Raw genomic sequence first — 15,409 nt, 5'->3', positions numbered from 1 at the left:
GGTTACTACTCACCCAGGGCAAAATTCAGGACACTAGCAAACTGTTTTCTGCCTGTGCACTGTCAGCCTTACGATGCTGTGCTCAGCTGCCTCTTGGGTCGAGTTAGAGAATTGGACATCAAATTCGGATCATGCAGCAGACAGACTCCTTCTATGCCTACTATATGTATTGGAAATGTATCTGACCTCCACCTCCAACATAGCGTTTCCTGCTCACAAACTTCGGCCCCTCTGCTATTGGCCTATCACAGCTCCTCTAGTTTATAGTATTATAGTCCACTCCTAATATTTCAGACATGTTTTGTACCAAAAAAATTGAATTATCTAATAATTTGAATTAAGCAAAATAAATAACAGGGCCAATTAGGAATTTAGTGCTTAAAAAAAATTAAATTAATAGAAAATTGGATTAAGCAACTGAATTAAGAGGAGGAGACTGTTTATGTAATGAACAGTGAAATGTATACAAGCTGTAGAGCATCAGACAGGAGTGAATCATTCCCTTTTACCCGGCGTGTACTATGTGTGTACAGGAGCTGACAGACAAACATGAACTGTACTAAATGGGAGTTAATTATTGCCTTTTACTTAGTCCCTCAGTGAAAGGCTCACTGCAAAAGGCGTAGGCTTCATCATGATTGTAAGAACATAAGAAATAGGAGCAGGAGTAGGCCATATGGCCCCTTGAGCCTGCTCTGCCATTTAATAAGATCATGGCTGATCTTCTACCTCAAACCCACATTCCCACCCCATCCCCATATCCCTTGATTCCCTTAGTGTGCAAATAACCATTGATCTCAGTCTTGAATATACTCAACGACTGAGAATCCGCAGCCCTCTGGGATAGAGAATTCCAAAAGTTCACAACCCTCTGAGTGAAGAAATTTTTCCTCATCTCTGTCCGAAATGGCTGACCCCTTATCTTGAGACTATGACCCCTAATTTTAGACTCCCCAGCCAGGGGAAACAGCCTCTCAGCATCTATCCCGTCAAGCCCTCTAAGAACTTTATACGTTTCAATGAGATCACCTATCATTCTTCCAAGCTCCAGAGAATATAGGCCCATTCCACTCGATCTCTCCTTGTGCTGGCGCATGCTTATTATTTGCCTTATTAGTAGTATTACCAGCAACAATTTGGAATCAGCAAAATTAGCCTGAGGACTGCCTAGTCCACAAACTTTCCCCCTGCAGGGGATGGGCATGTACACAGAGCCATACAACCTGTTCTCTGCACATCTTTGATGTGTTATCAATGACAATTAATCTGACATGAATTGAATTTATTTATTAAGTCTGGGATCGCTCAGTGGGTAAATGTACTATGTGCTCATAGGCAAAAAATGTCCCACATTTGATCCTCAGTCTGTACCAAATTAATTGATCAAAGTGAGGTGCTCACAATTGGCCTCTGTGCCCCTGGCTTGGGAGGGGAAGTATCAGCCTAACCCTATTCATTGACCCCTGCTGGAAAGTATGTTTGCATGGATGTTAGGTGTGAGAGCAGGATTGGGCTCAGCTGCGATGCCCATCCTCATTTGAAAAGGCTGTCTACTGCTACAACAACAACTTGCATTTATTTAGTACCTTCAATGCAGAAAAACGTCCCAATACATTTCACAGGGCATCATCAGACAAAAATGGTTGCCGAACCAAAGAAGAAGATATTAGGAAGGGTAACCAAAAGCCTGGTCCGAGGTGGGTTTCAGGGAGGGTTTTAAAGAAGAAGAGGGGGAGGGGTTTAAGGTGGGAATTCTAGAGCGTGAGGCCTAGGTGACTGAAGGCACATCCACTGGTGGAGTGGGGAGAGGGATGCAAAAATGGCCAGGGGTGGGGGTGTAGGGCTGGAAGAGCTTGGAGATAGGGAGGGACAAGGTGATGAAGGGATGAGAGTTTTAAATTTGAGTATTTAGGAAACTGGAAGCCAATGCAATGTCAGTAAGGATAGGTGATGGGTGAGCAGGATATGGTGTAGGATAAGATATGGACAGCAGAGTTTTGAATAAACTGATGTTTAAGGAGGGTGAAGGATGGGAAGTTGGCCAGGAGAGCATTGGAATAGTCAAGCGAGGAGTAACAAAGGCATGGATAAGGGTTTCAGCAACAGACAGGCTGAGGTGGGGCAGAGGCTAGCGATGTTACGGAGGTGGAACTAGGCGGTCTTTCTGATGGAGAGTATATGGGGTTGGAAGCTCAACTTGAGAACAGGACATCGAGATTGTGAACAGTCTGATTCAGCCTGAGGCCATGGCCAGGGAGGGAAATGAAATTAGTTTCAAGGGTATGGTGTTCGTAGTGAAGGCTGAAGACGTGTTCCCAATATCTAGCTGAAGGAAATTGCGGCTCATCCACGACTGGATATTGGACAAGTAGTCAGATAGCACAAAGGCATTGGAGGGGCCGAGCGAGGTGGTAGAGTGGTAAAGCTGGGTGCCGTCAGTGTCCATGTGGAAGCAGACCCCATATCTGCGGATAAGGTTGCTAAGAGGCAGCATGTAGATAAAGAAGAGGAGGGAGTCAAGGATAGATTCTTGGGGGACTCCAGAGATCATGGTGTGGGGATAAGAACATAAGAAGTCGGAGCAGGAGTAGGCCAATCGGCCCCTCGAGCCTGCTCTGCCATGCAATAAGATCATGGCTGATCTGATCCTAACCTCAAATCTAAATTCATGTCCAATTTCCTGCCCGCTCCCCGTAACCCCTAATTCCCTTTACTTCTAGGAAACTGTCGATTTCTGTTTTAAATTTATTTAATGATGTAGCTTCCACAGCTTCCTGGGGCATCAAATTCCACAGACCTACTACCCTCTGAGTGAAGAAGTTTCTCCTCATCTCAGTTTTGAAAGAGCAGCCCCTTATTCTAAGATTATGCCCCCTAGTTCTAGTTTCACCCATCCTTGGGAACATCCTCACCGCATCCACCCGATCAAGCCCCTTCACAATCTTATATGTTTCAATAAGATCGCCTCTCATTCTTCTGAACTCCAATGAGTAGAGAATGGGAAGAGAAGCTATCGTTATCTCGACACACACTTGTATAATGACCACCTGGATGATGTGACGAAGAGCTGTTAGCACCTATGGACCTGTACCCTGGCAAGAGTCAGCATCTTCAGAAAAGGAGAGGATAAAATTGGGAGAAGAGAAAGTGTTAGCAGAATCCTGGTGGCATTGAGTGATGCTCCTTGCCAGGCATTTCATGTCATTTTGGCTCCAGATTCTGCTTTTGTCCAAAAAGCAGGGGCAGCACAATAGTGATGACATCACTTTCCTTTATTAGCCGAGGCATAGAATATAAGAGCAGGGAGATAATGCTAGAATTGTATAAAACATTGGTTAGACCACGGCTTGAGTACTGCGTACAGTTCTGGTCACCACGTTACAGGAAAGATATGATTGCACTAGAGAGGGTACAGAGGAGATTTACAAGGATGTTGCCAGGGCTGGAGAATTTTAGCTATGCGAAATGATTGGATGGGCTGGGGTTGTTTTCATTAGAATAAAGAAGGGTGAAGGGAGATTTAATTGAGGTATATAAAATTATGACAGGACTAGATAGAGTGGATAGGGAGGACCTATTTCCCTCAGCAAAGGGGTCCAGGAGACATAGATTTATAGTAATTGATAGAAGGATTAGAGGGGAGCTGAGGAGAAATTTTTTCACCCAGAGGGTGGTGGGGGTCTGGAACTCACTGCCTGAAAGGGTGGTAGAGGCAGAAACCCTCAACTCATTTAAAAAGTACTTGGATGTGCACTTGAAGTGCTGTAACCTACAGGGCTACGGAGCAAGTGCTGGAAAGTGGAATTAAGCTGGATAGCTCTTTTTCGGCTGGCGCAGACACGATGGGCCGAATGGCCTCCTGTGCTGTAACTTTCTATGATTCTATGATCGCTACTGCTGTCACAAGTTTCTGATCTTTAGGGCCTAAAACTGCTGCTGTTTAAATATCCGTTCAGCCTGAATGTGATGTGGATCCAATGGAAGCAGAATCATGTGCAAAAGCTCTTTTGACTATTAAGTTTGATTGGTTTTTGTTCTGTGTATTTTTCTGCTAAGGTACAATGGGAATCTGTCTGTCACCCTGCAGTGTCCCTGGAGCTGGGCCAACCTTCCATCTGGAAATGGACGAATTGGAACTCGGACTGGGTAAGAGGCTGTTCAGACCACAGAACTTACAGAGCATAATAGTATAGTACTAGTTAGCAGTGCAGTAGTACAGCACACTTGGCTCAACATGGATACAAAAAACATCCCTTTCCTGGAAGGTTAGGGTTGGAGTTGGAACTCCAGTGGTCAAACAAGAGGCATGTTGACATTCTTTTCAATTTTAGTAAGAGTCATCTAACCTGGTATTTCAGTAAATGCTATGTTCTGTAAACTGAATTATACAGTCCAGGTTCATGATCTTGGCCTGGTTGATCCAAACATCTTCAACTGCTTTATCAATGATCTTGTCTCTGTTATAAGGTCAGGAATCGGGATGTTTGCTTATGAGTCTACAGTGTTAAGAGGCATAGCCTTAACATTAGAGCTAGGCTATTCAGGGGTGGTGTCAGGAAAGGGTAGTGGAAATCTGGAACTCTCTCCCTCAAAAAGCTGTTGAGGCTAGGTCAATTGAAAAATTCTAAACAGAGATAAATAGATTTTTATTAGGTAAAGGTATTAAAAGTTATGGAGCAATGGCAGGTAAATGGAGTTGAGGTACAGATCAGCCATGATCTAATTGAAAAGGCTCAAGGGGCTGAATGGCCTACTTCTGTTCCTGTGTTCAGCTCTGTCCACAACGTCTCCGATAATGAAGCAGCACATGCCAGCCGACAGCAGGACCTGGACATTATCCAGTCTTTGGGTTGACAAGTGGCAGATAACATTTGTGCCACATAAGTGGCAGGCAACAATTAACTATAAAAGGCCCAACCACCTTCATCTGACCTGTTACACCCTTGTTCAAAAAAGGGCGCAAGGATAAACCCAGCAACTACAGGCCAGTCAGTTGAACCTCAGTGATGGGAAAACTTTTAAAACCGATAATCCGAGACAAAATTAATCGTCACTTGGACAAGTGTGGATTAACAAAGGAACGCCAGCATGGATTTGTTAAAGGCAAATCATGTTTAACTAACTTTTTTTTGATGAGGTAACAGAGAGGGTTGATGAGGGCAGTGCGGTTGATGTTGTGTTTTTGGACTTTCAAAAGGCGTTTGATATAGTGCCACAAAATAGACCTGTCAGCAAAACTGAAGTCCATGGAATAAAAGGGGCAGTGGCAGCATGGATACGAAATTGGCTAAGTGACAGGAAACAGAGTAGTGGTGAACGGTTGTTTTTCGGACTGGAGGGAGGTGTACAGTGGTGCTCCCAAGGGGTCGGTACTAGGACCACTGCTTTTTTTGATATATATTAATGACTTGGACTTGGGTGTACAGGGCACAGTTTCAAAATTTGCAGATGACACAAAACTTGGAAGTGTAGTAAACAGTGAGGAGGATAGTAGTAGACTTCAAGAGGACATAGACAGGCTGGTGGAATGGGTGGACACGTGGCAGATGAAATTTAACACAGGGATCTGTGAAGTGATACATTTTGGCAGGAAGAATGAGGAGAGGCAATATGAACTAAATGCTACAATTCTAAAGGGGGTGCAGGAACAGAGAGACCTGGGAGTATATGTGCACAAATCTTTGAAGCTGGCAGGACAGGTTGACAAAGCAGTTAAAAAAGCATATGGGATCCTGGCCTTTATAAATAGAGGCATAGAGTACAAAAGCAAGGAAGTTATGTTGAACTTGGGTTGGCCAGAGCTAGAGTATTGTGTCCAATTCTGGGCACCGCAATTTAGGAGGAATACGAAAGCCTTTGAGAGGGTACAGAAAGGATTTACTAGAATGGTTCCAGGGATGAGGGACTTCTGTTAGGTGGATAGACTGGAGAAGCTGGGGTTGTTCTCCTTGGAGGAGAAATTGCTGGAGTCTATAATTAAGGATAGGGTGACTGAACACCTCGAGAATTTTCAGTTAATCAGGGAGAGCCAGCATGGATTTGTGAAAGGTATGTTGTGCCTGACAAACCTGATTGAATTTTTTGAAGAGGTGACTAAAGTAGTGGACAGGGATGTTATTTATATGGACTTCCAGAAGGCATTTGATAAGGTCCCACATAAGAGACTTAGCTAAGTTAGAAGCTCATGGAATTGAGGGAAAAGTACGGACTTGGTTAGGAAATTGGCTGAGCGAAAGGCGACAGAGAGTAGGGATAATGGGTAGGTACTCACATTGGCAGGATGTGACTAGTGGAGTCCCGCAGGGATCTGTCTTGGGGCCTCAATTATTCACAATATTTATTAACGACTTTGATGAAGGCATAGAAAGTCTCATATCTAAGTTTGCCGATGACACAAAGATTGGTGGCATTGTAAGCAGTGGAGATGAAAACATAAAATTACAAAGCGATATTGATAGATTAGGTGAATGGGCAAAATGGTGGCAAATAGAATTCAATGTAGACAAATGTAAGGTCATCCACTTTGGATCAAAAAAGGATAGAACAGGGTACTTTCTAAATGGTAAAAAGTTAAGAACTGTGGATGTCCAAAGGGACTTAGGGGTTCAGGTACATAGATCATTGAAGTGTCATGAACAGGTGCAGAAAATAATCAATAAGGCTAATGGAATGCTGGCCTTTATATCTAGAGGACTAGAGTACAAGGGGGCAGAAGTTATGCTGCCGCTATACAAAACCCTGGTTAGACCGCACCTGGAGTACGGTGAGCAGTTCTGGGCACCGCACCTTCGGAAGGACATATTGGCCTTGGAGGGAGTGCAGCGTAGGTTTACTAGAATGATACCCGAACTTCAAGGGTTAAGTTACGAGGAGAGATTACAGAAATTGGGGTTTTATTCTCTAGAGTTTAGAAGGTTAAGGGGTGACCTGATCGAAGTTTATAAGATATTAAGGGGAACAGATAGGGTGGATAGAGAGAAACTATTTTTGCTGGTTGGGGATTCTAGGAGTAGGGGACACAGTCTAAAAATTAGAGTCAGACCTTTCAGGAGTGAGATTAGAAAACATTTCTACACACAAAGGGCGGTAGAAGTTTGGAACTCTCATCCGCAAATGGCAATTGATACTAGCTCAATTGCTAAATTTAAATGTGAGATAGATAGCTTTTTGGCAACCAAAGGTATTAAGGAATATGGGCCAAAGGCAGGTATATGGAGTTAGATCACAGATCAGCCATGATCTTATCAAATGGCGGAGCAGGCACGAGGGGCTGAATGGCCTACTCCTGTTCCTATGTTCCTATGTTCCTAAAGCAGAGAAAGTTGAGAGGAGATTTGATAGAAGCGTTCAAAATCATGAAGTGTTTACATAAAGTAAATGAAGAAAATCTGTTCCCATTGGCGGACGGGTCAGGAACCAGAGGACACAGATTTAAGGTGATTAGCAAAAGAACCAAAGGTGACATGAGGAAAATCTTTTTTACGCAGTGAGTAGTTATGATCTGGAATGCGCTGTCTGAAAGGGTGGTGGAAGCAGATTCATTCGTAGCTTTCAGAAAGGAATTGGATAAATACTTGAATGGGAGAAATTTGCAGGGCTACGGAGAAAGAGTGGGGGAATGGGACTAACTGAATTGCTCTTACAAAGAGCCGGCTCTGGCTCGATGGGCCGAAAGGCCTCCTTCTGTGCTGTAACCATTCTATGATTCTATTACCTTCGACAGCACTCCCACCATATCAATATCCTTGGAGTCACTATTGACCAGAAGCTCAACTGGGCCAAAGAACAACACCATGGCTACAAGAGCAGGGCAAAAACTGGGTACTCTGACAGACGGATCATCTCCTTACTCCTTGAAGCCTCTTTCCCCATTTACAAGGTTCCAATCAGGAGTGCAATGGAACACTCACCACTTGCCTGGATTGGTTCAGCTGCAACAGCACTCATGAAGCTTGACCCCATCCAGAATTAAGCAGTTCAGTTGATTGGAGCCTCTGCGACTGAACTCCGTATCCACCCTTTCTACTACTGGCGCACTGTAGTTGCAGTATATTCTATCTACAGGTTGTACTGCAGCCACTCTCCAATCTTACTTGAAGAGCATTCCCCACCTCTGCAACCTCTACCACTGCAAAGGACAAGAGCAGCAATGTCATTGGAACACCATCACCTCCAAGTTCTTTGCCATACACCATTCTGACATGGACATATAACAATGTTCCTTCATTGTCACAGGGTTAAAATCTTGGAATTCCCTACCCAACACCATTGTGGAAACAGCATCAGTACAAAGTTCAAAGAGAAGGCCCACCAATACCTTCTGAGGGCATCTAGGGATGGGCAATAAATGTGGCTTTGCTGGTGTTACCCACATCCTGAGAACAAATTTTAAAGAATGACTTCAGTGCCTCTGAATTAAGGAGAGGAAAATAATCTGGAATCCCTGAACCTGATCACTATCCAGTGACCCCTGCTGGAAAGTGTGTATGGATACCAGGTAAATACAGGGTTGCGCTTGGCTGCAATGTGTTCTACAGACAAATAACCTGATGATAGTCACTATCTTGGCTCAAACGTAACAAAAGACCACTTTGATAAGGTATCAGAGAGTGTTAAGCCCATGGAACTGTACCGTAGAAGAAATCACTGTCCTCACAAGGGGAAAGGAGAAAGGATACTCCCTTGCAATCAATGTAAGTGCATGGACACTTCACTCCACACACGGTCCCATTCTGGTGAGAGGGTGGACAGCTTGTGTCTCCCCTTGTCCAGATTGGGAGAGCTGGGAACTCCTCTCTCGCCCATCTCCTTCAGGACAAACAGGACATGGTCTTTATTCTGGTAATCATTAATGGCTAATTACTGGAACTAGTTACAGGACAAATAGGTAAAAAGACTGGGTTCAACAGAGCTGAAAAGAGACAAGTATAATTGAACCCTCTGTCACTAATCTGTGTAGGACTAAATATTAAGAAGAAAGACTCCAGGTTTGTAGATTCAGCCTGCTGACAGTATGAATTAGCTTGTGTTTCTGAGTGGCTTCCCCATGACAACTGATGACTATCTTGATGGCTCAGTGGGTCAATGCAGAGCAAATTTGCATATTGAACTATATAGACCAGGAAGTTAGCAGGTTCCCCAGCTTGATCTCAACTGGAGCAGTTATGGAGTGCTGCCAGTGGTCTGTACAACTGGGCTAAGTAATGGAAAAACTATCAACCAGGGTCCCCAATTTAACTCCTGTGTGGACAGTAGATGAAACAGGATGAAGTTTGACTGAGATGCTCTCCCTATGCCTGAATAGGACACTCACTATCTAGGCATATGAAGAAGTGAGGTACCAGAAGGTGAAAGGTTGCCATGGAACCCTGTCCTAACAAGGGTCAGCACCTTTAGAAAAGAATAGACATTTAAAGAAAAAAAAATAGCAGCTGCATTATTTTGAGATCAAGTCTGTTGTTTGTTTAGGTATCCATGGAGAAGCTGGTATCAAACGGATAAAGGTGAGAGATCTTTAAATAGTGAAATACAGGAGAGAAGCCTAATTTCCTCGGCTTCTGTGATGTACATTAGAGGAAATGAAAGGCTAAAAGGGCATTGTCTATCAAATAATTCCTGTCATTAAAGCAGAGATAATAAAGTACACAGTATTGCCTGCATTGCATAACAGCTCCTCACCAATATGCTGAGCAGAAGACTCCAACATTTGCCACTGCTGGCCTATAAGTGGCTCCTTGAGTGATGAGATTGGTGGCAGTTGACTCATTGCCCCATCTTCCTTCCTTCCTTCCCCACTTGGGATAGTATATGTGCTGTTGGAAGGCTTTTAGGTCCTGTTAATGTTGTACTGCTAATGGGTGTCAGTGTCAGCTGTGGTTCAGACTTTGAGTCAGAAGGTTGTAGATTCAAGTCCCACTTCAGCAACTTGAGCACAAAATCTAGGCTGACACTTCAGTGCAGTTCTGAGGAAGTGCTGCACTGTCAGAGGTGCCGTCTTTCAGATATCCAGTATGTGAGAAGCCCAACAAGAGAGGAATCGCAGATGGATTTAGTAATGGGAAATGAACCAGAACACACAAGAGAAGTAAGTGTAGGAGAACATCCAGGCAATAGTGATCATAACATAATAAGGTTTAAAATAATGATTGAGAAAGACATAAGTAAGACAAAGACCAAAGTAATAAATTGGAAAAAAACTAATTTTGAGGGGATGAGAATGGAACTAGGGCAGGTAAACTGGAAAAAAATTTTGACAGACGAGGAGATAGAACAGCAGTGGATAATATTTGAACGGCGATCAATAGAATCCAGGAGAAATATATTCCTCTAAAAAGCAAGAACAAACTAGCCAATAATGAAACACCGTGGATGAATATTGAGATAAGGGTAAAATTGAAACTAAAGAAAAAAACATACACTAAGTACATAGACAATAAAGGAGAGGATGACAAAAGGGAATATGAAGAGGTTGGAAAAGAAGTCAAAAAAACAATTAGGAAAGCAAAGAGGAACTATGAGGTTAAATTATCAAAGAATATAAAAAATAATAATGAAATATTGTACAGACACATCGGGCATGATTTTAACTCGGAAAAATGGGTGGGTTGGGGGTGGGGAAGCAGTAAAAATTTTAAATATCTAAAACCTGCCTCCATCCCGCCAATTTCCGGTTTTAACGGAGGCGGGACGAGGGGTGGACGACCAACCCGCTCTCAGGAGGCAGGTCGGTCTCTAAAAGCTTTAATATAGGCTGCGGGCCTCCATTTTAACAGCTTTTTTGTTTTTAACCCTTGGGGGCTGGGAAAGCCTGAAACAGCAGGTAAGTGCCTTTACAGCACAGCTTGTGGGCCCGGAGGAGCAGTCTCAGGGCCTCAGGCCCAACAAAACTACTTGCAACGGCCACCCCCTCCCCCAACAGTGTCCGCCCCCCCCACCCCCAAGATGTCCAACCCCCCCACCCCACCCCCACGATGTCCAACCTCCGTGATGTCCGACCCCCCCCACCCCCACGATGTCCGAACCCCCTTCAATGACTGAGCCCCCTGATTGAGTCCTCCGTGACCCCCGACCCCCCTGTGGCCCCAATGGCTGACCCTCTCCCTCTGATGGCTGACTCCCCCCCGATGATCTCCCCCATATCTAACGCTTACTTGCTCACGTTCTTTTCCTTCCTCTTCACCCGTTCAACTGAAGGCTGGCCTGTCAGGAAACTGTCAAAAAAAAAAAGATATAAGTCACCCTTACATCAAAATCGTAAGGACGTCCGGGAAACCCGTAGTTCTGGGTTTCCTGTCAGTAATTCCATCCCTTCATCCCCTTCCCGGCTCCCCAATTAAGATCATGCCCATAATGATAGAAGAAAAATCAGAATAGGGATAGGGCCACGAAGGGATACACACGATAAACTCACAGGTAGTGACGGTGAAAGGGCAGAAATATTGAATAGTTACTTTGCCTCAGTATTTACCAGGGAGACCAACAAGGTGGGCAGGACTAAAGAAGAAGAGATCGAAAAAGATATTAAAACATTAAAGATTGAAAGGGGGCAGATAATTGAAAAACTAAACAAACTTAGGGAGGATAAGACCCCTGGACCAGATGGATTGCATCCGTGAATATTAGAAGAAGTTAGAGAGGAGATAGCAGAGGCACTATTACATATATATAAAAATTCACTAGGAAAGGGAATAATGCCAGAGGATTGGTGGACAGCTAATGTTATTTCTATATTTAAAAAGGGAGCTAGAACAAGTCCAGGGAACTAAGATGTTAGCTCAACATCGGTGGTGGAAAATATAATGGAATCTTTACTCAAAGATGTAATAGAAAGACATCTCGAGAACGAAAATATAATGAAGAATAGTCAGCACGGATTTTAGAAGGGAAAGTCATGCTTGACCAACCTTATTGAATTCTTTGAAGAAGTAATAGAAAGGGTAGACAAGGGTAATGTAGTAGATGTAACATATTTGGATTTTCAAAAGGCCTTCGATAAGGTACTGCATTGTGGACTCATGGCTAAGGTCAGAGCATGTGGAGTCAGGACAGTTAGCAGAATGGATAGCAAGTTGGCTATAAAACAGAAAACAGTAGGAGTTAAGGGTAACTACTCAGACTGGCAAAAGGTGGGAAGAGGTGTTCCACAGGGATCGGTGCTGGGACCACTGTTGGTCATAATTTACATTAACGATTTGGATTCGAGAATCGGAAGTGCAATTTCAAAATTTGCGGATGACACCAAATTGGGGGGTATAGTTAATATAAAGGAAGAATGCATCAAAATGCAAAATGCAAATAAATTAATAAACTTGCAGAATGGGCATGTAATTGGTAAATGAATTTCAATATAGGTAAGTGTGAGGTGGTGCATTTTGGTCAAAGAACAAGGAGGCCACATACTGCTTGGATAATAAGAGTCGAAACAGGATAGGGAAGCAAAAGGATCTAGGGGTACAGATACATAAATCACTAAAAGTAGCGACGCAGGTTAATAAGGCCATAAAAAAAGCAAATCAAGCACTAGGGTTCATTCCTAGAGGGATAGAATTGAAAAGCAGAGCAGTTATGTTAAATTTGTATAGAACTTTGGTTAGACCACACTTGGAGTACTATGCATAGTTCTGGTTTCCATATTATAGAAAGGATACAGAGGCATTGGAAAGGGTGCAAAAAAAGATTCAAAAGGATGATACCAGAATGGAGAGGATATCCATATCAGGAAAGGCTGAATAGGCGGGGACTCTTTTTTCCATAAAAGTGAAGGCTGAGGGGTGACCTGATTGAGGTCTTTAAGATAGGGTAAACGTGGAAAAAATGTTTCCACTTGTGGAGGAGTCCAAAACTAGAGGTCATAAATATAAAATAGTTGCTAATAAATCCAATTGAGAATTCAGGAGAAATTTCTTTACCAAAAGAGTGGTAAGAATGTGGAACGCACTACCACGTCTGCCCTCTAAGGCAGCATAAAAGATCCCATGGCGAATAATAACGGGAGTTCTCCCTGGTGTCCTGGTCTGTATGTATCCCTCAACCAATATGTCTAAACTCCCATATGTATTCTGACGACACCCAGCTCTACCTCTCCACCACCTCTCTTGATCCGATAACCATCTCCATGCTATCGGACAGGCTGTCGGACATCAAAACGCAATTTCCATCAATTGAACATTAGGAAGGCCGAAACCCCTCTGCAGCAGAAGTCTTTATCCGTGCTTTTGTCACCTTTACATTCGACTACTTCAATGCTATCCTTACAACCTCCACCCTCCACAAACTACAACATTTGTCCAAATGAGCTGCCTATGCACATCCTGTCACGCACTAAGTCCCACTTGCCCATTATCCCCTTTCTTACTGACCTATACTGGCTTCATGTCTCTCAACAATAACAACTTGCATTTATATAGTGCCTTTAAGACGTAAAATATCTCAAGGCGTTTCACCAGAGCATAATCAAACAAAATTTGACACCGAGCCACATAAGGAGATAGTAGGACAGGTGACCAAACGGTCAAAGAGGTAGGTTTTAAGGAGCATCTTATCACTAGAGAAAAAGTACTAGTTAAACTAATGGGTCTAAAGGCTGACAAGTCCCCTGGACCTGATGGCTTGAATCCAAGGATCTTAAAGGAATGCATTGGTTGTAATCTTCCAGAATTCACTAGATTCTGGAAAGGTCCCAGCGGATTGGAAAACCGCAAACGTAACACCCCTATTCAAGAAGGGAGTGAGACAGAAACCAGGTAACTACAGACCAGTTAGCCTAACATCCGTCATTGAGAAAATGCTAGAATCCATTATTAAGGAAGTAGTAGCAGGACATTTGAAGACTCATAATACAATCAAGGAGAGTCAACATATTTTATGAAGGGGAAATCGTGTTTGACAAATTTATTAGAGTTCTTTGAGGAAGTAAAAGGCAGGGTGGATAAAGGGGAACCAATGGATGCAGTATATTTGGATTTCCAAAAGGCATTTGATAAGGTGCCACATAAAAGATTACTGCACAAGATAAGAGCTCATGGTGTTGGGGGTAATATACTGGCATGGATAGAGGATTGGCTAACTAACAGAAAACAAAGAGTCGGGATAAAAGGGTCATTTTCAAAATGGCAATCTGTAACTAGTGGAGTGCCGCAGGGCTCAGTGCAGGGGCCTCATCTATTTACAATATATATCAATGACTTGGATGAAGGAACAGAGTGTCTTGTGGCCAAATTTGCTGATGATACAAAGATAGGTGGAAAAGCAAGTTGCGATGAGGACACAAAGTGTCTGCAAAGGGATATTGAATGGGGAAAATGTGAAGTCATCCACTTTGGGAGGAAAAATAAAAAAACAAAATATTATTTGAATGGAGAAATACTACAAAATGCTGCGGCACAGAGGGATCTGGGTGCCCTCGTACATGAAACACAAAAAGTCAACATACAGGTGCAGCAGGTAATCCGGAAGGCAAATGGAATATTGGCCTTTATTTCTAGGGGGATGGAGTATAAAAGCAGGGAAGTCATGCTACAACTGTACAGGGTGCTGGTGAGACCACACCTGGAGTACTGCATACAGTTCTGGTGCTCTTATTTAAGGAAGGATATACTTTCATTGGAGGCAGTTCAGAGAAGGTTCACTAGGTTGATTCCGGGTATGGAAGGGTTGTCTTATGAGGAAAGATTGAACAGGTTGGGTCTATACTCATTGGAGTTTAGAAGAATGAGAGATGATCTTATTGAAACATACAAGATTCTGAGTGGACTCGATGAGGTAGATGCTGAGAGGATGTTACCCCTCATGGGGGAATCTAAAACTAGGGGGCATAGTCTCAGAATAAGGGGTCGCCCGTTTAAGATGGAAATGAGGAGGAATTTCGTCTTCCAGAGGGTCGTGAATCTTTGGAATTCTTTACCCCAAAAAGCTGTGGAGGCTGAGTCATTGAATATATTCAAGGCTGAGTTCGACAAATTTTTGATCAGCCAGGGAGTCAAAGGATATGGGGAAAGGGCGGGAAAGTGGAGTTGAGGTAAAAATCAGATCAGCCATGATCTCATTAAATGGCGGAGCAGGCTCGAGGGGCTGAATGGCCTACTCCTGCTCATATCTCTTATGGTCTTAAAGGAGGAGAGGTAGAGAGGTGGATCAGTATAGGGAGGGAATTCCAGAGCTTAGGGCCCAGGCAGCAGAAGGCACGGCCGCCAATGGTGGAGCGATTAAAATCAGGGATGTACAAGAGGCCAGAATTGGAGGAGCGCAGAGATCTTGAAGGGTTGTAGGGCTGTAGGAGGTCACAGAGATAGGGAGGGGCGAAGCCATGGAGGGATTTGGAAACAACAATGTAGGTCAGCAAGCAAAGGGGTGATGGGTGAATGGAACTTGGTGTGAGTTAGGATACTGGCAACAGAGTTTTGGATGAGCT

General features: G+C 43.5%; 1 protein-coding gene across 2 annotated transcripts in view; it reads left to right on the top strand.

The window, feature by feature from the left end:
- tkfc (triokinase/FMN cyclase) overlaps positions 1–15,409 on the top strand; it is an 88,502-nt gene that overhangs the window by 28,162 nt on the left and 44,931 nt on the right. Inside the window, exons 6-7 of one of the 2 annotated variants that reach the window (XM_067993727.1) lie at positions 4,057–4,146; positions 9,469–9,503. In XM_067993727.1, coding sequence (XP_067849828.1) covers positions 4,057–4,146; positions 9,469–9,503 — 125 coding nt within the window. The remainder of the gene's footprint in view (positions 1–4,056; positions 4,147–9,468; positions 9,504–15,409) is intronic. The other variant, XM_067993728.1, reaches the window with a different exon arrangement.

Source organism: Heptranchias perlo, chromosome 12, assembly GCF_035084215.1.
Source record: "Heptranchias perlo isolate sHepPer1 chromosome 12, sHepPer1.hap1, whole genome shotgun sequence".
Classification (NCBI taxonomy): domain Eukaryota; kingdom Metazoa; phylum Chordata; class Chondrichthyes; order Hexanchiformes; family Hexanchidae; genus Heptranchias; species Heptranchias perlo.
The sequence above is the reverse complement of the archived record's forward strand: the minus strand, read 5'-3'. Positions and strand labels throughout refer to the sequence as shown.